The following is a 23,149-nucleotide window of genomic DNA, read 5'->3' on the forward strand; positions in this document are numbered from 1 at the left end:
AGGGAGGGGGACTGGCCACCACACAGGTACTGGAGGGAGGGGGATTGGCCACCACACAGGTACTGGAGGGAGGGGGACTGGCCACCACACAGGTACTGGAGGGAGGTACTGGGGGGACTGGCCACCACACAGGTACTGGAGGGAGGGGGACTGGCCACCACACAGGTACTGGAGGGAGGGGGACTGGCCACCACACAGGTACTGGAGGGAGGGGGACTGGCCACCACACAGGTACTGGAGGGAGGGGGACTGGAGGGAGGGGGACTGGCCACCACACAGGTACTGGAGGGAGGGGGACTGGCCACCACACAGGTACTGGAGGGAGGGGGACTGGCCACCACACAGGTACTGGAGGGAGGGGGACTGGCCACCACACAGGTACTGGAGGGAGGGGGACTGGCCACCACACAGGTACTGGAGGGAGGGGGACTGGCCACCACACAGGTACTGGAGGGAGGGGGACTGGCCACCACACAGGTACTGGAGGGAGGTACTGGAGGGGGGGACTGGCCACCACACAGGTACTGGAGGGAGGGGGACTGGCCACCACACAGGTACTGGAGGGGGGATTGGCCACCACACAGGTACTGGAGGGAGGGGGACTGGCCACTACACAGGTACTGGAGGGAGGGGGACTGGCCCACACACAGGTACTGGAGGGAGGGGGACTGGCCACCACGCAGGTACTGGAGGGGGGACTGGCCACCACGCAGGTACTGGAGGGGGGACTGGCCACCACACAGGTACTGGAGGGAGACACACACACACACACACAAAGGTACTGGAGGGAGACACACACACACACACAAAGGTACTGGAGGGAGACACACACACACACACACAGGTACTGGAGGGAGACACACACACACACACACACAGGTACTGGAGGGAGACACACACACACACACACAGGTACTGGAGGGAGACACACACACACACACAGGTACTGGAGGGAGACACACACACACACACACACACAGGTACTGGAGGGAGACACACACACACACACACACACACAGGTACTGGAGGGAGACACACACACACACACAGGTACTGGAGGGAGACACACACACACACACACACACAGGTACTGGAGGGAGACACACACACACACAGGTACTGGAGGGAGACACACACACACACACACACACACAGGTACTGGAGGGAGACACACACACACACACAGGTACTGGAGGGAGACACACACACACACACACACACACACACACACACACAGGTACTGGAGGGAGACACACACACACACACAGGTACTGGAGGGAGACACACACACACACACACAGGTACTGGAGGGAGACACACACACACACACACACACACACACACACACAGGTACTGGAGGGAGACACACACACACACACACACAGGTACTGGAGGGAGACACACACACACACACACAGGTACTGGAGGGAGACACACACACACACACACAGGTACTGGAGGGAGACACACACACACACACACACACAGGTACTGGAGGGAGACACACACACACACACACACACACAGGTACTGGAGGGAGACACACACACACACACACACACACAGGTACTGGAGGGAGACACACACACACACACACACAGGTACTGGAGGGAGACACACACACACACACACACACAGGTACTGGAGGGAGACACACACACACACACACACACAGGTACTGGACACACACACACAGGACACACACACACACACACACACACAGGTACTGGAGGGAGACACACACACACACACACAGGTACTGGAGGGAGACACACACACACACACACACACACACAGGTACTGGAGAGAGACACACACACACACACACAGGTACTGGAGAGAGACACACACACACACACACAGGTACTGGAGGGAGACACACACACACACACACAGGTACTGGAGGGAGACACACACACACACACACAGGTACTGGAGGGAGACACACACACACACACACACACACACAGGTACTGGAGGGAGACACACACACACACACACATACACACACACAGGTACTGGAGGGAGAAACACACACACACACACACACACACACACACACACACACACACACACACACAGGTACTGGAGGGAGAAACACACACACACACACACACACAGGTACTGGAGGGAGACACACACACAGGAAATGGATAAGAATGAGTACCAGGCTGTTATTTTGCTGGTTGGAGTGAAGCAGTGAGGTCCCTGTGTGGTTGACCTTTGATCCCAGCCATGTGACATGACGAGGGTCTGTAGTGTTACATCTCATGTATACTGTGTGTGTTCAGATACTTCCAGGGGAGGAGGTTGTAGTATCAGGGTCTGTATCCCTCCAGGTATGGCACAAAGACTGGCTAGTACTGGATAAAGACATTGGGTCACTTGCATGTCTACTTTTGGGTCTTTTGGGGATTTGACCCCTAGGAAAGCGGTTCCAGTACTGTAGTGAACAGGGGTCAGAACAGGGGTGTAAGGTTAACACGGTCACTATGCACTGGCCTCTCCTCTGCCCCCGTCTATCTCTCTGCTCATAATAAATCTCTCCATCATAACCTCTTCCATCTCAGCTCAACAACAAGGCGGCAACAGGAGAAGAGGTGCCTCGTACCATCGTGGTGACAACCCGCTCCCAGTACGGCCTGCCTGAAGACTCCATCGTCTACTGCAACTTCAACCAGCTCTACAAGATCGACCCTCCCACCCTGCAGATGTGGGCCAATGTAAGCATCATGCTAGAAACCCCTTTCTCCATGATCCTGTTGTCTGAGATGTTCATGTTTCTTCAGGAATACCCCGTTTCCTGACTCAGGGTGTCTGAAAGGGCACCCTGGTTCCTTTGTGACGGGGCACTAGCTTTGACCAGGCCCTATACCCTGGTCAACAGTAGTGTACTATATAGGGGCCCTGGTCAACAGTAGTGTACTATATAGGGGTTCTGGTCAACAGTAGTGCACTATATATAGGGGCTCTGGTCAACAGTAGTGCACTATATATAGGGGCTCTGGTCAACAGTAGTGTACTATATAGGGGCTCTGGTCAACAGTAGTGTACTATATAGGGGCTCTGGTCAACAGTAGTGCACTATATATAGGGGCTCTGGTCAACAGTAGTGCACTATATATAGGGGCTCTGGTCAACAGTAGTGCACTGGAGGGAGACACTATACACATAAGGGCTCTGGTCAACAGTAGTGCACTATAAGGGCTCTGGTCAACAGTAGTGCACTATATAGGGGCTCTGGTCAACAGTAGTGCACTATATAGGGGCTCTGGTCAACAGTAGTGCACTATATATAGGGGCTCTGGTCAACAGTAGTGCACTATATAAGGGCTCTGGTCAACAGTAGTGTACTATATATAAGGGCTCTGGTCAACAGTAGTGCACTATATAGGGGCTTTGGTCAACAGTAGTGCACTATATAGGGGCTCTGGTCAACAGTAGTGCACTATATAGGGGCTTTGGTCAACAGTAGTGCACTATATAGGGGCTCTGGTCAACAGTAGTGCACTATATAGGGGCTCTGGTCAACAGTAGTGCACTATAGGGGCTCTGGTCAACAGTAGTGCACTATATATAGGGGCTCTGGTCAACAGTAGTGCACTATATAAGGGCTCTGGTCAACAGTAGTGCACTATATAAGGGCTCTGGTCAACAGTAGTGTACTATATATAAGGGCTCTGGTCAACAGTAGTGCACTATATAGGGGCTCTGGTCAACAGTAGTGCACTATATAGGGGCTTCTGGTCAACAGTAGTGCACTATATAAGGGCTCTGGTCAACAGTAGTGCACTATATATAAGGGCTCTGGTCAACAGTAGTGCACTATATAGGGGCTCTGGTCAACAGTAGTGCACTATATAGGGGCTCTGGTCAACAGTAGTGCACTATATAGGGGCTCTGGTCAACAGTAGTGCACTATATAGGGGCTCTGGTCAACAGTAGTGCACTATATAGGGGCTCTGGTCAACAGTAGTGTACTATATAGGGGCTCTGGTCAACAGTAGTGCACTATATAGGGGCTCTGGTCAACAGTAGTGCACTATATAGGGGCTCTGGTCAACAGTAGTGCACTATATATAGGGGCTCTGGTCAACAGTAGTGCACTATATATAAGGGCTCTGGTCAACAGTAGTGCACTATATAAGGGCTCTGGTCAACAGTAGTGCACTATATATAAGGGCTCTGGTCAACAGTAGTGCACTATATATAAGGGCTCTGGTCAACAGTAGTGCCATTTAAATTCCGTTTCAGACACACAGCACCTCTTACTGACCTCGTCTCCGGTCTCTCCTGTAGATCCTGAAGCGTGTTCCCAACAGTATTCTGTGGTTGCTGCGTTTCCCTGCGGTGGGCGAGCCCAACATCCAGCAGTACGCCCAGAACTTCGGCCTGCCCGGCTCCCGCATCATCTTCTCTCCCGTGGCGCCCAAGGAGGAACACGTGAGACGGGGCCAGCTGGCCGACGTGTGTCTGGACACGCCCCTCTGTAACGGACACACCACCGGCATGGACGTCCTCTGGGCAGGGACACCCATGGTTACCATGCCAGGTGAGACGGTGTATGATAGCAGAGACGTTTCCTCCTGAAGTGTTCACTACTCTCCATAAATTAGAACGTGTTGACTTCGGTTAGAGGGGGTTTCTATGTCCCAGTCATTTCCAGTTCTAATGCATGAAGGGAACTACGGAGAAAGGAGAGATAATTGGGATGCACGGTACCGTGTGTTGTAATAGCAGTGGTGTGTGTGAACGACAAGTCTGTGTTTAAAGGTGCCGTGTGCCCGTACAGGTGAGACCCTGGCGTCGCGCGTGGCAGCCTCTCAGCTACAGTGTCTGGGCTGTCCCGAGCTCATCGCCCACACCAGACAGGAATATGAGGACGTGGCTGTCAAACTGGGCTGTGACATGGAATAGTAAGAGCCTCTGACCAACACACACACTCCAGCTAGCTCTCTCTAAATCTCCCCCTCTTCTCACACTCCATCCGTCTCTCCATCTCTTCTGTGGTTGAGCATCTCTCCCTCTTCTCACACTCCATCCGTCTCTCCATCTCTTCTGTGGTTGAGCATGTCCCCCTCTTCTCACACTCCATCCGTCTCTCCATCTCTTCTGTGGTTGAGCATGTCCCCCTCTTCTCACACTCCATCTGTCTCTCCATCTCTTCTGTGGTTGAGCATGTCCCCCTCTTCTCACACTCCATCTGTCTCTCCATCTCTTCTGTGGTTGAGCATGTCCCCCTCTTCTCACACTCCATCTGTCTCTCCATCTCTTCTGTGGTTGAGCATGTCCCCCTCTTCTCACACTCCATCTGTCTCTCCATCTCTTCTGTGGTTGAGCATGTCCCCCTCTTCTCACACTCCATCCGTCTCTCCATCTCTTCTGTGGTTGAGCATCTCTCCCTCTTCTCACCATTGCTGTAACTGACCCGGTTCTCACCATTGTTGTAACTGACCCGGTTCTCACCATTGTTGTAACTGACCCGGTTCTCCCCATTGCTGTAACTGACCCGGTTCTCCCCATTGCTGTAACTGACCCGGTTCTCCCCATTGCTGTAACTGACCCGGTTCTCACCATTGCTGTAACTGACCCGGTTCTCACCATTGCTGTAACTGACCCGGTTCTCACCATTGCTGTAACTGACCCGGTTCTCCCCCCCCAGTCTGAAGATGATCCGGTCCCGTGTGTGGAAGCAGCGTATCTGCAGCCCTCTGTTCAACACCAAGCAGTACACTATGGATCTGGAGAAGCTCTACCTGCAGATGTGGGAGCGTCACGCCAGCGGCAGCAAGCCAGACCACCTGGTCACACTGCAGCCCGTCGAGAGCAGTGAGAGCGCCTGAAGTCCCGGACCCTGGGTACGTCCCAAATGGCACCCTATTCAGTACACTGCTTATGACCAGGACCTAAAGAGGATGTGGACAAAGGTAGTGCACTACAAAAAAGGAACAGGGTGCTATATGGGATGCAGCCCCCGACCAGATGTCCCATTGATCGATGCACGCCGCCCCCCCCACCCTGACCTCTAACCTCACCACCGGACCCTGTCCAACTCCAGCCCCTCCAGAGCAGTGGAAGAGTCTGGGCTGGAACTCTGACCCCCACTCGCCCTTCACTCTACCCCTCCTGCCCAAAGCTTCGCGCCTATCTGCTCTTCTTTAGCACCTTTCAACCCTGCTTCCCCTCCCCTGTGACTTGGACTCTTCTCTGTTGTAGAGCCTGCAGGTGTGTCCACCGTGTCGTCACCTCATCCCACTTTCCCCCTCCTCCACTCTAGTCATATCCCATCCATGTCTGTTTCCCTGAGCCAGACTGAGCCTGAAGCACTTTGCTCTTCACCTGAGACTCTTCCCCAAAACCACATCTTCCATACAGGGTACGAGAGGACGAGGAGGAACACCCCCCCTCTCCATCCCGCCCTCCATCCAGCGCCTGGAAGAGACTCCCGTGGCCTTTTCTCTTCTTCTCTCTGTGTGTATATGGGACTTGTTTCACAAGTCTGCATCAATGTGTTTCCATGTCAATATAATAATTGAATCTGGAGTAAGAGAGTATAAAGGGACTGTTGCACCGCAGTCTGAACATCTAGTAACTCTAGTCTAAAAACGGTGAATCCGCTTAAACATCATTTCAACATTTTGTTTTTAGTCTTGCGGCTGCTCTTGGTTTTTCTCCTCTTAGGCTATTGGTTATTCAGGATGAGAGTAGATGTCGGTGTTTATTATCACATTTCAGAGAGAAAGATCATAACCACTCCCTTCCCCCTTCCCCACCACCACCACCAAAATGCTAACTTTAAGGATTTTGTCATGTTTCAATGTAAGAAAACAAAAAAAAAATACTAAATTGCTTTGTCCTCTTGTTCGATGTCACTCACTATGCTGGTTAAGACCAAACTGTATGGATAAACTGGACAGACGGGAGGCTCTCGTCAGTACGACCCATTTGAAAGGCCCTGCATTTCTTTCACCCTTAGTTATGCCCACCTCTCCCTACATAATGATGGATTTTATCACTCGAACCAGGAATGACCTACGTAAGTATTTTCTAAGCCGTACTCGTCTTTCTGTGAGCTGTTTTATTGAAGCTTTGTCTGGTATGCTGCAAGCCTCGGACTCCATTTCTGTCGAAATAAAGAAAAATATGGTAAACCTCTTGGAATGTGTGATAGTTTTGCTGCTTTAATCAGGGTAGTGTATGGGCACGTTCCCCCAATACTACTTCCACCTTACAGATGTTTTTCTCAATTTGGTATAATAATTAAAAAAAATGTTTAAACCATGTAGATTTTCAAAATGTGTAAATGTTCCCGAACGGTGTACACAGAACTGTGGCTGTAAATAGATGTTCTAAATGTAATAACTTGTTAGCCATAAGTAGTATTTCTATAATAATTACAAAATAGAAAGTTCAACAAACTGCAAAATTAATAAAACATTGTCATTTTCTGTGCAGTAACTTGTATCATGATGAACAAAATCCAGTTATCAAAAGCCATGACATAATTTTCTGGAATTTTCCAAGCTGTTTACAGATAGTCACCTTAGGGCATGTGAATTTCTGACCCACTGCAATTGTGATACAGTGAATTAAAAATTTAAAAAATCTGTCTGTAAACAATTTTTAAACATGACTTGTGTCATTGCACAAAGTAGATGTCCTAACTGACTTGCCAAAACTATAGTTTGTTAACAAGACATTTGTGGAGTGGTTGAAAAACGAGTTTTAATGACTCCAACCTTAGTGTATGTAATCTTCCGACTTCAACTGTATGTGCAGCATTTGCATAAATACACTGGGTATATTTGCATATACATATTTATTTGATCTTTTAGTTTAAGTAGTCCACTAAATAAGGGTTCGTCTTTGAGTCAATTGTTTGCCACATTTTTGGCATCGATATGATTTTTTCCCCCTGTGGGACTCATATTTTTAGAGAAAAATTGGACAGAAGAATGAGAATAAAATGTTTCTTTACTGTGAATTTACAGGTGAGCTATATTTTTTGTGGCCATCCTGCCCCCAGCACAGCTTTCTTTCATTGTCTTTTTCCTCTTTGATTTGAATATCTTAGACCCTGACAGTAGTCCTCCACTCTCCACTTCATCACTTACCCTGTTTTCACTCTGAGCTGCAGAACAATCTGGATTTACTGCAAGAGAGGTTGAGAGTCACTGGTTGGTTCTGATATTCTGTAATCCTCTCCATCAGAGTCTGTTTTCTTCAGTTATGTTGGCGGGTTAGAGTCCCTCTCTCCGTCCTCCACAGTTTAGGTTTGGTGAAGATGTGAGGGCTGAGGTGGGTTCTCCTGATCACAGTCATTTTCCACACATGCAGGAGAGAATTTGAACTCTATGATATTTGCCTCCCCCAGTCCTTGAAGCTGCTCTTCTTCCTGACTGGTCCTGAGTTCCTCCTCCTCCTGTTCATTTTAATGTGTGTGAGCTCTGGGTCCACCTGCCTCAGACTGGGGCTCCGCTCCTCAGTGCTGCTGCTCAGGTAAAACCTCTTCAGATATGGGGAGAGTGAGCATTTGGGGATCTGATAAAGTCGCTGATAATTCAATAAATATTTGGTCTAAAACTAAATCCCTAAGTGTTCTATTCTAGGTCCTTTCTAAAACATGCAATTACAAAATTTGAAAAAGCTAACTAGTTTATTGGTTTTAGTACAAAGAGAGTACTTTGGGTTTTAGTACACAGAGAATACTTTGGGTTTTAGTACAAAGAGAGTACTTTGGGTTTTAGTACACAGAGAATACTTTGGGTTTTAGTACAAAGAGAGTACTGCTATGGGATTCAACATTACCATTGCAGCGTTGCCTTTCTACTTGTATATTTACAATCGTGTACCTTTTGGCTTCTTCTATCTTTGCCAAGATGCCACATGAATGATTTATGTTAATACAATTGCAAGTCGTCAATTCAAACCTGTTCTGTGTCACTTTATCTACGTCATTACCACTAGTTTTCCGCTCGGCCTATGAGAACTTCCGGTGCACCGTTTTGAATCTTCGTTTGGTGTCTTTCGGTTGCTATCCGAGGCTTTGGGCCCAAAGCAAATGTATTGACCATCATCTTCAAAGGTAACGTTATGTCCCGATTCGCGAACATCTGATATTGAATAAACAAATAGTAATGCATATTGAGTTAAACTTGAGAAACGGTAACGTTTAGCATTTATTTACAGTCGTGGTTATAAGGGTTTTAGTAGCAGGCATTAGCTAGCGTCCAATCCGGTATCATTGGGTCGTTCATATCCCCTCATTGAAGTTTACATTTAAAATGGTTTGGGAAGAGTTAGTCTAACGTTGCAATACCTCAAATCACGGCTATGGAAGCCTGGATCTCGACGATGCTAGGTAAGAGTTATGGGTAGGGTTTAGGTTAGTTAGGCTTTAGGTTAGTTAGGCTTTAGGTTAGTTAGGCTTTAGGTTAGTTAGGGTTTAGGTTAGTTAGGCTTTAGGTTAGTTAGGCTTTAGGTTAGTTAGGCTTTAGGTTAGTTAGGGTTTAGGTTAGTTAGGGTTTAGGTTAGTTAGGCTTTAGGTTAGTTGGAGTTAGGCTTTAGGTTAGTTAGGGTTTAGGTTAGTTAGGGTTTAGGTTAGTTGGAGTTAGGCTTTAGGTTAGTTAGGGTTTAGGTTAGTTAGGCTTTAGGTTAGTTAGGGTTTAGGTTAGTTAGGCTTTAGGTTAGTTGGAGTTAGGCTTTAGGTTAGTTAGGCTTTAGGTTAGTTAGGCTTTAGGTTAGTTAGGGTTTAGGTTAGTTAGGCTTTAGGTTAGTTAGGCTTTAGGTTAGTTAGGCTTTAGGTTAGTTAGGCTTTAGGTTAGTTAGGGTTTAGGTTAGTTGGAGTTAGGCTTTAGGTTAGTTAGGCTTTAGGTTAGTTAGGGTTTAGGTTAGTTAGGGTTTAGGTTAGTTAGGGTTTAGGTTAGTTAGGGTTTAGGTTAGTTAGGGTTTAGGTTAGTTAGGCTTTAGGTTAGTTAGGGTTTAGGTTAGTTAGGCTTTAGGTTAGTTAGGGTTTAGGTTAGTTAGGCTTTAGGTTAGTTAGGCTTTAGGTTAGTTAGGGTTTAGGTTAGTTGGAGTTAGGCTTTAGGTTAGTTAGGGTTTAGGTTAGTTAGGGTTTAGGTTAGTTAGGCTTTAGGTTAGTTAGGGTTTAGGTTAGTTAGGCTTTAGGTTAGTTAGGCTTTAGGTTAGTTAGGGTTTAGGTTAGTTAGGCTTTAGGTTAGTTAGGGTTTAGGTTAGTTAGGGTTTAGGTTAGTTAGGGTTTAGGTTAGTTAGGCTTTAGGTTAGTTAGGGTTTAGGTTAGGGACGTACCAAGGATATATCGGATAGCACACACCATTAGCTCGCTAGGCTACTACTTACACCCCGTGCATAATCAAATACCTAGCTAAAATACATTTGCCTGCTACAAGAATGTGTCTTGCTACTAGCTATTGTTAGCTAATCAAGATACTGCATCATCAAAATGTGTCTTGTTTGTTTTCATTGCCCAAAGAGGGCTGGCCAGGGCATTGCTAACTATCCGTGGGTTCGCAGCCCGGACATGTTGTTACCGTGTTGTCTCCAGATAATAGTCATATTGTCCCCCTTACAGAGACAGAGAGAGAGACCATGGATGATGATAATCACAGATTATTTCAAAGAGTTTCAGAGAAACTGGGCTGGTCAGAGAAGGGAGGATTGGAAACAGCAGAACAACAGGTATGTTGTGGTTTTACTAAGGCACATGAATTGCAACCTCCAGTGATTATCTTAATCAATTGCACACGATTTCCTATGACCAGGTCAAAAATAGTGCACTATATAGGGAATACAGTGAATAGTGCACTATATAGGGAATACAGTGAATAGTGCACTATATAGGGAATACAGTAATACAGTGAATAGTGCACTATATAGGGAATACGGTGAATAGTGCACTATTTGTTTTGACCAGAGTCCTATAGTCCCCAGTCGAAAGTAGTGCACTATATGGAATAGGGTGCCATTTCAAACACATCCTGTGTCTTCTCTGCAGCTGATTAAGAGCGTCGGTAAGACTCGGCATCTGGCCACAGGCTGTCATGGCTCCAGGGGTGCTCAAAACCTTCCTCCCCCAGTCCAGATACATCTGCTAGACACTGAGGAAGAGGATGACAGAGGCTCAGGGAAAGAGAACCAGGTCTCCAAGGGCAACGGTTACAGGACCAAGGTGTTCATGGAGTCCAGTGACGATGATTTTGACCAGTGTAAGTGAGAGTCGTTGGGTTACTAGACTATTAGGATATAAAGGGCTGTTTCCAAGAGGGCTGTTAAACATGTTCTCTGCTTCTGTGCTGAAGGGTGTCACCTTGTTGCGAGTTATATTAAACCTGGATTGGTTTTTGCTTGACTTTACCTACGACTGCTGTCTTTTTGTTCACCTGGAAGATTCCTTTACACCTGGTCCAGAGCTGTATGAGCATTGGCCAACTCCTGATTATGGTTGTCATGGTGACAACCATGTATGCCTATGACAGCTATCCATTGAAATACTGTAGTTGAATGAATAAATCTCTGTTCTTCTTGTCTGTAGTTCTTGTGGAGCAGGCTACACCCAAAACTGCTTCTCGGAAACATTGCAGTTCTGCTAAGAAAGTCAGGTAAAGTAGTGATCTGTCCAGCTAAGGTTGGCACAATTACCGTACAATTGTGTAACTGACAGTTATGTATGAAGACCGTCATGAAAATAAAATACCCGTAAAAAACAAAAAAGATGGGACAGCATTAGTGCCCTGTTGAGTCCGTTTCAAACATGGTGGATAAATGAAGATCATTCACTTTACCATAAAAAGCAAGTGGTCAGTTCTGGTCTGCTTAATGGGGTGATTCTCCAATAGACACCAATACAATAGCAGCTGACTGTAACGTAACAAGAAAAAAATGAGGGAGTGGGGTGTCTTGTTTGGTATTGTGTTGCAATCATTTCCATGGATATGTAGAATGTTCATTCAAGTGTTGTGGCTCATGCAACGGAATGTCTTTTTTAAAATGTCAATTGAGTTCAATCAACAAATCGCAAAATTCCATAACTGTCACAGTCCTACTTCCAGCCTTAAAAGCCTTGTCGTCTTATGGCTCTATTCAATCGATGTCCGATTGTGCCGACATATTTTACCGTGAATGCGGTCTCCGCTAACCTGGTAACATTGCCTTTAAATTTCAATCACGCTGTAACACTGAACTTCCACGATCCGGATTGAATAGTGCCCTTAATCCCCTTTTCTCTATCTAGTCATTCAATTGGACTAAATGTGTTCTTGTTTCTTCTCTGATTCTCTCCCCTCTAGTGAACCAGTCCTTGTATTAAGCTCAGACAGTGATGACCACTTTGAAAACTGTAAGTATCATACTGGTTCCTTGACATAAGTATTGGGGAAGTCATGTTTTGATCATTGTCATCATATTTTGAAACCCAATGAGGCTTCAGAATTCTTTATTGAAACAATGTTCTATGTAAATGGGTCTTTGCCATGTCTAATTTGGTGTATGTCATTTCTAAGTCAAAGAACAGAAGTCTTTCTGACTGTCCGGGGCCCGGTTTCTTTCCTAAACCGGGCCCCGTTAAATCTCACAGCTGTTTCCCAAAACAGTCCTTACTAAAGTTGTACTTGAAAACACTTGCAGTGGGGAGAACAAGTATTTGATACACTGCCGATTTTGCAGGTTTTCCTACTTACAAAGCATGTAGAGGTCTGTAATTTTTATCATAGGTACACTTCAACTGTGAGAGACGGAATCTAAAACAAAAATCCAGAAAATCAAATTGTATGATTTTTAAGTAATTAATTAGCATTTTATTGCATGACAAACAGTCGTATGAAAAAGTTTGGGCACCCCTGACAATTTCCATGATTTCCATTTATAAATAATTGGGTGTTTGGATCAGCAATTTCATTTTGATCTATCAACTAACTGATGGACACAGTAATATGTCAGTAGTCAATTGAGGTTTATTGGATTACCGTAATTGCTGGACTATTAAGCGCACCTGAATATAAACCGCACCCACAGAATTATTAAAAAATATGTATTTTGTACATAAATAAGCCGCACATGTCTATAAGCCGCAGGTGCCTACCGGTACATCGAAACCAATGAACTTGGTCACTATCTTCCTCCTCCTGTGCACTGAAGTCATCTCCTTCGGTGTCGGAGTTGAATAGCCACGAATTGCTTCATCTGATGTTGGATCGTTTTCATTGTCGCTCTCGTCACTTTCATCCGGAGGCAAATACCCCGCTGAACTCATGCTGCCCCTTCAACACGCAGCAGTCCAGCCTTTCGAAACCCGTTGATGATAGTGGATTTTTTGACAATGCTCCATGCTGTCAGGACCCACTGGCAGACTTGACCATAAGTTGCTCTTCGCATGCAGCCCGTTTTAGTGAAGGATTTCTCCCCACTTGTCATCCAAGCCTCCCACTGAACAAGGAGCGCCACCTTAAATGCACGATTTACACTGATGTCGAGTGGCTGCAAATACTTTGGGCGATCTGCTTTTCTTCCCTCTGAAAGCTTTTGTTGTCTTTCTGCACTGAGTCAGTTCCTCACGCTGCTGTTTCCAACGTCTTATCATCGACTCATTAAGGCCAAGCTCCCGTGCAGCAGCTCTATTTCCTTTTCCAACAGCCAGATCGATCGCCTTCAACTTGAAAGCTGCATCATATGCATTTCTCCGTGTCTTTGCCATGATGAGGGTGACAAAATTACTACTGTAATCAGAATGATAGGAAGTTTGAGCGTGCTCGATTTACGTCACATTATGTGACGGTGCTCAGTTTTTTGGCGGCATGAATCTTGTGAAAGCGGGAAAAATCCATAAATTAGCCGCGTCATTGTATAAACCGCAAGGTTCAAAGTGTGGGAATAAAGTAGCGGTTTATAGTCCGGAAATTACGGTAACAGAAAATGTGCAATATGCATCAAAACAAAATTAGACAGGTGCATAAATTTGGGCACCCCAATAGAAAAATCACATCAATATTTAGTAGAGCCTCCTTTTGCTAAAATAACAGCTAGATGCTTCCCATAGCCTCTAATGAGTGTCTGGATTCTGGATGAAGGTATTTTGGACCATTCCTCCTTACAAAACATCTCCAGTTCAGTTACAAAACATCTCCAGTTCAGTTAGGTTTGATGGTTGCCGAGCATGGACAGCCCGCTTCAAATCATCCCACAGATTCTCAATGATATTCAGGTCTGGGGACTGGGATGGCCATTCCAGAACATTGTACTTGTTCCTCTGCATAAATGCCCGGGTAGATTTTGGGCAGTGTTTTGGGTCGTTGTCTTGTTGAAATATCCAGCCCCGGCGTAACTTCAACTTTGTGACTGATTCTTCAACATTATTCCCAAGAATCTACTGATATTGAGGGGAATCCATGCGACCCTCAACTTTAACAAGATTCCCAGTACCGGCACTGGCCACACAGCCCCACAGCATGATGGAACCCCCACCAAACTTTACTGTGGGTAGCAAGTGTTTTTCTTGGAACGCTGTGTTCTTTTGCCGCCATGCATAATGTCCCTTGTTATGACCAAATAACTCAGTCTTTGTTTCATCAGTCCACAGCACCTGATTCCAAAATGAAGCTGGTTTGTCCAAATGTGCATTTGCATTACCTCAAGCGACTCTGTGGTTTGTGTGCAGAAAAGGCTTCTTCCGCATCCCTCTCCCATACAGCTTCTCCTTGTGCAAAGTGCTCTGAATTGTTGAACAATGCACAGTGACACCATCTGCAGCAAGATGATGTTGTTGGTCTTTGGAGGTGGTCTGTGGGCTGTTTGACCGTTCTCACCATCCTTCGCCTTTGCCTCTCCGATATTTGACTTGGCCTGCCACTTCTGGCCTTAACAAGAACTGTGCCTGTGGTCTTCCATTTCCTCACTATGTTCCTCACAGTGGACACTGACAGCTGAAATCTCAGCGATAGCTTTTGTAGCCTTCCTCTAAACCATAATGTTGAACAATCTTTGTTTTCAGGTCATTTGAGAGTTGTTTTGAGGCCCCCATGTTGCTGCTCTTCAGAGGAGAGTCAAAGAGAACAACAACTTGCAATTGGCCACCTTAAATACCTTTTCTCATGATTTGTCGTGGACATTTCCTCTACCAAATCATGAGAGAGCGAACTACACACAAGTCAGAGTTATCATAAAGTCAATTTTTAATTATATGAGCTTCACCATAGCCCTGTGACTCTCAGATCAATTCAGTGTCATAAATGAATTCTCTGAGAGTGCTTACATAATGGCAACTGAGATCCTTTATAGCAAAGACACACATAGCCAGACAGCATTGGCTATAAATTATCGTTCAGTTTGGTCTCCTAAACTAAGTTCTTATCTCTCGTTCTTGGTACCACTTAGAACCAAAAACATCTCATCCAATGGCATATATCAAATACACCCCTCCTGGACAAGAGACGTGACTTGCACACAGACATTGTGGAGCCACCTAACTGGTTCCCCATTAATCACACCATCCCTTCACATGGTTTAGGAATAGTTAGACACATTCACAGATGAGACTAACCCGACCTCTTCCCTCTCTGGGCCCAAGTAACTTTTTCCACATAAGCATCCTTATGAATATAAATAAAAGATCTTATTTATAAATGTTACGTAAAGAATTCTGATTCTGCCACGACAGATTGGATGCACTTGTCTATGAAGTTCAAGGCTTAATGAGCTCACCAAACCAATTTTGTGTTCCAATTAATCAGTGCTAAGTATTTACAGGTATTCAAATCAACAGAATGACAAGGGTGCCCAAATTTGAGCCTATTTTTCACATCTGATTTAATTTCATACAACTTAATATTGCTACACTAAAAATCATTGTCTGGACAATACCCCAGTACTCAGCTTTTATTAGAAAATGAATGGCATGCCACTGTGATCATTTTCTGTGACGACAGAGTTAATTATTATGCAGCCTCAGAGGGGTGCCCAAACGTTTTCATACGACTGTAAGTATTTGATACATCAGAAAAGCAGAACTTAATATTTGGTACAGAAACCTTTTGTTTGCAATTACAGAGATCATACGTTTCCTGTAGTTCTTGACCAGGTTTGCACACACTGCAGCAGGGATTTTGGCCCACTCCATACAGACCCTCTTCAGATCCTTCAGGTTTCGGGGCTGTCGCTGGGCAATACGGACTTTCAGCTCCTAGCCTAACTACAGTTTAGACTATAGGCCTATATTATAAATAGCCTACCTACAGTATATATTATAAATGGCCTACCTAGAGTATAGACTATAGGCCTATATTATAAATAGCCTACCTACAGTATATATTATAGGCCTATATTATAAATAGCCTACCTACCTACATTATAGACTATAGGCCTATTTATTATAAATAGCCTACCTACAGTATAGGCCTATTTATTATAAATAGCCTACCTACAGTATAGGCCTATATATTATAAATAGCCTACCTACAGTATAGGCCTATATATTATAAATAGCCTGCCTACAGTATAGACCTATATATTATAAATAGCCTGCCTACAGTATAGACCTATATATTATAAATAGCCTACCTACATTATAGACTAAAGGCCTATATTATAAATAGCCTACCTACAGTATAGACCTATATATTATAAATAGCCTACCTACAGTATAGACCTATATATTATATATAGCCTACCTACATTATAGACTATAGGCCTATATATTATATATAGCCTACCTACATTATAGACTATAGGCCTATTTATTATAAATAGCCTACCTACATTAGACTATAGGCCTATATTATAAATAGCCTACCTACAGTATAGACCTATATATTATAAATAGCCTACCTACAGTATAGGCCTATATATTATAAATAGCCTGCCTACAGTATAGACCATTATATATATTATAAATAGCCTACCTACATTATAGGCCTATATTATAAATAGCCTACCTACAGTATAGACCTATATATTATAAATAGCCTACCTACAGTATAGACCTATATATTATATATAGCCTACCTACATTATAGACTATAGGCCTATATATTATATATAGCCTACCTACATTATAGACTATAGGCCTATATATTATAAATAGTCTACCTACAGTATAGACCTATATATTATAAATAGCCTACCTACAGTATAGACCTATATATTATATATAGCCTAACTACATTATAGACTATAGGCCTATATATTATAAATAGCCTACCTACAGTATAGACCAATATACACTGCTCAAAAAAATAAAGGGAACACTAAAATAACACATCCTAGATCTGAATTAATGAAATATTCTTATTAAATGATTTTTTCTTTACATGGTTGAATGTGTTGACAATAAAATCACACACAAATTATCAACCCATGGAGGTCTGGATTTGGAATCACACTCAAAATTAAAGTGGAAAACCACACTACAGGCTGATCCAACTTTGATGTAATGTCCTTAAAACAAGTCAAAATGAGGCTCAGTAGTGTGTGTGGTTTCCACGTGCCTGTATGACCTCCCTACAACGCCTGGACATGCTCCTGATGAGGTGGCGGATGGTCTCCTGAGGGATCTCCTCCCAGACCAAAGCATCCGCCAACTCCTGGACAGTCTGTGGTGCAACGTGGTGTTGGTGGATGGAGCAAGACATGATGTCCCAGATGTGCTCAATTGGGATTCAGGTCTGGGGAACGGGCGGGCCAGTCCATAGCATCAATGCCTTATTTTTTTGAGCAGTGTGTTATAAATAGCCTACCTACAGTATAGACCTATATATTATAAATAGCCTACCTACAGTATAGACCTATATATTATAAATAGCCTACCTACATTATAGATTATAGGCCTATATATTATAAATAGCCTACCTACAGTATAGACTGTAGGCCTATATTATAAATAGCCTACCTACAGTATAGACTGTAGGCCTATATTATAAATAGCCTACCTACAGTATAGACTGTAGGCCTATATATTATAAATAGCCTACCTACATTATAGATTATAGGCCTATATATTATAAATAGCCTACCTACAGTATAGACTGTAGGCCTATATTATAAATAGCAGTATAGACTGTAGGCCTATATATTATAAATAGCCTACCTACAGTATAGACCTATATATTATAAATAGCCTACCTACATTATAGATTATAGGCCTATATATTATAAATAGCCTACCTACAGTATAGACTGTAGGCCTATATTAAAAATAGCCTACCTACAGTATAGACTGTAGGCCTATATTAAAAATAGCCTACGTACAGTATAGACTAGGCCTATATATTATAAATGTTTCATAATGTGAAGCCTAACTTTCAAAATCTTAATTTAATGCATTATTATAGGCTAAGCGGTAGAATAACCCACCCCAATATTTGCAGCCATAGATGGTGATATCTCTTTAGGAGCTGATCCGTCGTCAGTATTATGAAATCATTCTAATGTTAAGGTAAGATTTGAATGGAGAAAGCTGATCCGAGAGCAGCGTTGCCTTTCAATCCTATCAGTATGGACACATTCTCCAACAACCGACTTAGTGAATGTTCTCTCTGCGTGGGGTTTTGGGAAAGGTATTTTACGTCTCGGGCCGTTGTAGGGAAGATACATCGTTAAAACACTCGTAAGTTCCATCACTATTGGGGAAACCGGGCCCAGGTCCCTTCCACATCTCCAAACTCGTGTCATTGTCCCCACAAAGAAATCGGGGAGGGGACTGTAGATCGATCTCCACCCGCCTGTTCATACAATCGTACGTTAGTCACATGATTTTGACTCATCTCTGGTGAATGATGAGGTAATTAACGGAAGTGTGTTAGTCACAGCAGAGAGGAGAAGGCCAAGCGAGCGGTATAACTGGCGCTGATGACATGTTTACTGTTCCCTTGTGCCTCGTCTGGTGCCCTTGAAGTCCTGAGCCGTGTGAAAACTCCCAAGCCGAAGCCCAAGGAAGCGGAGCGTGGCAGTGGAGACAGGTACAGTGGAGGCAGGTACAGTGGAGGCGGGTACAGTGGAGGCGGGTACAGTGGAGGCGGGTACAGTGGGGGGGCGGGTACAGTGGGGGCGGGTACAGTGGAGGCGGGTACAGTGGAGGCGGGACAGTGGAGGCGGGTACAGTGGAGGCGGGTACAGTGGAGGCGGGTACAGTGGAGGCGGGTACAGTGGGGGGCGGGTACAGTGGGGGCGGGTACAGTGGAGGCGGGTACAGTGGAGGCGGGTACAGTGGAGGCGGGTACAGTGGAGGCGGGTACAGTGGAGGCGGGTACAGTGGTCCCAACCTCTTACCGTGAATATGGTCCCTATCCTGTGTTAAATACTCAGGTTTATCTCCTGTTTTTTCCTCAGCCTCAGAAACTTCATTGTCGACAGCTTTTCCTCCGATGATGACTTTGTCGTTGAGAGGAAGAAAAAACCTACCTCTAAAGGTAACGATTGCGTCCCTAGTGGCAATCTATTCCCTATGTAGTGCACTACTTCTGACCAGGGCGAATAGGGCTCTATTCAAAAGTGGTGGACTATTTAGGGTATAGGTTGCCTTTTGACACGCTGTCGTTGACTGTCCTCATACTTGCTTGTAATAATCTGAAATCTGTTTCTAATAAGTTATTTCTGCTTGATTTCAGTTCAGCACTGTGATTACTTCTATTTGCATAGCCAGACTTGAAGTAATACCCAGGACGCCTTGGTTAATATGATATATTGTCACGGCTAGGGGGAGTTGTTCGGCCTACAGCATTACATGGAGACTCATCCTGTCTTCTACAGGTGCCTTTAAGACCCCTAAGCCGTCATCCTTCCAGACCCCGGTCAGAAGACCCTTGTCCCAGTGTAACACTCCAGTTTTCCTCAGCGACAGTGAAGAAGATGATGGTATTGTGATGAAGAGCACGTGGAGGACATGCCACCCTGTGCACCAGCCGCCGCCACAGACGCACAAAGTCAACGTCCTACAAAGTAACCAGAAGGGCAACATCTTCTTTCCCTCTCCCTGTCCTCGTCCTCTGCCTTCCCTCTCTCCCTGTCCTCGTCCTCTGCCTTCCCTCTCTCCCTCCCCTCCTCCTCTGCCTTCCCTCTCTCCCTCCCCTCCTCCTCTCCACTCCTCCTTCACCCCCTCCCTGACCCCCCTTCCACAGCGGACCCACTCAGCCCCGTCGAAGCTGGAGGACTCAGCCAGCTCAGAGGAAGAGTTCCTCAGCTTACTGGACAGAATTAAGAAGAACCACAAGACAGGCAACACCCCAACACCTAAACCCAACACAGGTAACACCCCAACTCCCAACACATGTAACACCCCAACTCCCAACACGGGTAACACCCCAACTCCCAACACGGGTAACACCCCAACTCCCAACACGGGTAACACCCAACTCCCAACACGGGTAACACCCCAACTCCCAACACGGGTAACACCCCAACTCCCAACACGGGTAACACCCCAACTCCCAACACGGGTAACACCCCAACTCCCAACACGGGTAACACCCCAACTCCCAACACGGGTAACACCCCAACTCCCAACACGGGTAACACCCCAACTCCCAACGCGGGTAAGGCACCAACGCGGGTAAGGCCCCAACTCCCAAACACAATACGGGTAAAGCCCCAACACCCAAACACACTACGGGTAAGGCCCCAACACCCAAACACACTACGGGTAAGGCCCCAACACCCAAACACAATACGGGTAAGGCCCCAACTCCCAAACACAATACGGGTAAGGCCCCAACTCCCAAACACAATACGGGTAAGGCCCCAACTCCCAAACACAATACGGGTAAGGCCCCAACTCCCAAACACAATACGGGTAAGGCCCCAACACCCAAACACAATACGGGTAAAGCCCCAACACCCAAACACAATACGGGTAAGGCCCCAACACCCAAACACAATACGGGTAAGGCCCCAACACAATACGGGTAAGGCCCCAACTCCCAACGCGGGTAAGGCCCCAACTCCCAAACACAATACGGGTAAGGCCCCAACTCCCAAACACAATACGGGTAAAGCCCCAACACCCAAACACAATACGGGTAAGGCCCCAACTCCCAAACACAATACGTGTAAGGCCCCAACACCCAAACACAATACGGGTAAAGCCCCAACACCCAAACACAATCACGGGTAAGGCCCCAACACCCAAACACAATACGGGTAAGGCCCCAACACAATACGGGTAAGGCCCCAACTCCCAACGCGGGTAAGGCCCCAACTCCCAAACACAATACGGGTAAGGCCCCAACTCCCAAACACAACACGGGTAAAGCCCCAACACCCAAACACAATACGGGTAAGGCCCCAACACCCAAACACAATACGGGTAAGGCCCCAACACAATACGGGTAAGGCCCCAACACCCAAACACAACGCGGGTAAGGCCCCAACTCCCAACGCGGGTAAGGACCCAACTCCCAAACACAATACGGGTAAGGCCCAAACACAGGTCACAGTAATAAATCAAATCATATGTTTGTCACATGCGCTGAATGCAACCTTACAGTGAAATGTTTACTTACAAACCCTTAACCAACAGGTGTAGACCTTACAGTGAAATGTTTACTTACAAACCCTTAACCAACAATGCAGTTAATAAAATGTTTTCAAGTATTTACAAAAATAAGCTGAAGTAAAAAATGTATGAAATAAGAAAAATTTAGAATAATTAAGGAGCTACAATAAAATAAGTAGTGATGCTATATACAGGGTGTTACGGTACAGAGTCAATGTGGGGGCTATATACAGGGGGTACCGGTACAGAGTCAATGTGGAGACTATATACAGGGTGTTACGGTACAGAGTCAATGTGGAGGCTATATACAGGGGATACCGGTACAGAGTCAATGTGGAGACTATATACAGGGGGTACCAGTACAGGGTCAATGTGGAGACTATATACAGGGAGTACTGGTACAGAGTCAATGTGGAGACTATATACAGGGGGTACCGGTACAGAGTCAATGTGGAGGCTATATACAGGGTGTTACGGTACAGAGTCAATGTGGAGACTATATACAGGGGGTACCGGTACAGAGTCAATGTGGAGACTATATACAGGGTACCGGTACAACGTGCGGGGGTACAGGTTAGTCGAGGTAGTATGTAGGTAGAGGTAAAGTGACTATGCATAGACGATAACAACAGTGTAGCAGCGACGTAAAAGGGGGGCAATGCAAATAGTCTGGGTAGCCATTTGATTAGGTGTTCAGGAGTCTTTTGGCTTGGGGGTAGAAGCTGTTTCGAAGCCTTTTGGACCTGGACTTGACACTCCGGTACCGCTTGCCGTGCGATCGCAGAGAGAGAACAGTCTATGACTAAGGTGGATGGAGTCTTCTGCAATTTTCTGGGGCCTTCCTCTGACACCGTCTGGTATAGAGGTCCTGGATGGCAAGAAGCTTGGTCCCAGTGATGTACTGGGCTGTACGCACTACCCTCTGTAGTGCCCTGCGGTCGGAGGTCGAGCAGTTGCCATAATGAGTGTAATACAGGGGGATCTTTCTGTAAAATGGGGAGGCACATACCTAAAAAGGTGTTAGATCAGAGAGGGTAACGTAACAGAATAAATCTGCACGCTGGTATACTGCTCCCAACGTGTTTAAATATAACTTGAATATTTCTGTTCAGACCGTGTCCACCAACAAGGCTTCTGCCAGCTGTGGTCTTTAATTGGTACATTTCCTTTTTCGTTTCTATATCGTGTCATCTCATTGGCTGCTTCCTGGTGTGTGTCAATCCAGGGCCCAATCAGAAGCCCCCTCTGTCAGCTCCACGACAAAAGCCTGGAAAGAGGTGTGCCCTCGGCCGTTGGTGAGAACGCCCTTGGATCTGAAGACCCCGGTGCGGCCGCTCGTCTCCAAACCCGCTGTGTCCCAGCCGGAATCCAGACTCAAGACCAGCGGCCTTTCTTCCTTCAGGTAATACTGACCAGGGCCTGGGAGTGTAGCTCAATACTCTGCTGACCAGGGCCTGGGAGTGTAGCTCAATACTCTGCTGACCAGGGCCTAGGGCAGGGTGTAGCTCAATACTCTGCTGACCAGGGCCTGGGAGTGTAGCTCAATATTCTGCTGACCAGGGCCTAGGGCAGGGTGTAGCTCAATACTCTGCTGACCAGGGCCTGGGGCAGGGTGTAGCTCAATACTCTGCTGACCAGGGCCTAGGGCAGGGTGTA

General features: G+C 45.8%; 2 protein-coding genes across 7 annotated transcripts in view; both read left to right on the forward strand.

Moving 5' to 3' along the window:
- The window catches only part of LOC112238646 (UDP-N-acetylglucosamine--peptide N-acetylglucosaminyltransferase 110 kDa subunit-like), a 34,935-nt gene extending 27,780 nt beyond the window's left edge, over nucleotides 1-7,155 (forward strand). For all 6 annotated transcript variants that reach the window (XM_042326019.1, XM_042326020.1, XM_042326023.1 and 3 more), the window contains exons 19-22: nucleotides 2,571-2,723; nucleotides 4,300-4,552; nucleotides 4,793-4,916; nucleotides 5,663-7,155. In XM_042326019.1, coding sequence (XP_042181953.1) covers nucleotides 2,571-2,723; nucleotides 4,300-4,552; nucleotides 4,793-4,916; nucleotides 5,663-5,843 — 711 coding nt within the window. In that variant the 3' untranslated portion in view covers nucleotides 5,844-7,155. The remainder of the gene's footprint in view (nucleotides 1-2,570; nucleotides 2,724-4,299; nucleotides 4,553-4,792; nucleotides 4,917-5,662) is intronic.
- Nucleotides 7,156-9,124: 1,969 nt separating this feature from the next.
- Nucleotides 9,125-22,792, forward strand: LOC112238645 (serine/arginine repetitive matrix protein 1). The gene is made up of 9 exons (XM_042326327.1): nucleotides 9,125-9,361; nucleotides 10,592-10,698; nucleotides 11,015-11,225; nucleotides 11,552-11,618; nucleotides 12,306-12,355; nucleotides 18,899-18,977; nucleotides 19,333-19,412; nucleotides 19,753-20,247; nucleotides 22,719-22,792. The coding sequence occupies exons 1-9, from the start codon at nucleotides 9,334-9,336 to the stop codon at nucleotides 22,790-22,792; spliced, it is 1,191 nt and encodes a 396-aa protein (XP_042182261.1). The 5' UTR covers nucleotides 9,125-9,333.
- The last annotated feature ends 357 nt before the right edge of the window (nucleotides 22,793-23,149 follow it).

The sequence above is a fragment of the Oncorhynchus tshawytscha genome, linkage group LG08 (assembly GCF_018296145.1).
Source record: "Oncorhynchus tshawytscha isolate Ot180627B linkage group LG08, Otsh_v2.0, whole genome shotgun sequence".
NCBI lineage: Eukaryota > Metazoa > Chordata > Actinopteri > Salmoniformes > Salmonidae > Oncorhynchus > Oncorhynchus tshawytscha.

Excerpts from the sequence above, each read along its gene's own strand:
- LOC112238645 (XM_042326327.1), top strand. The coding sequence starts at position 9,334 with ATGGAAGCCTGGATCTCGACGATGCTAG. Across the intron at positions 9,362-10,591 it reads CTGGATCTCGACGATGCTAG|AGACAGAGAGAGAGACCATG; the intron begins GTAAGAGTTATG and ends TCCCCCTTACAG. Across the intron at positions 20,248-22,718 it reads AACACCTAAACCCAACACAG|GGCCCAATCAGAAGCCCCCT; the intron begins GTAACACCCCAA and ends GTGTCAATCCAG.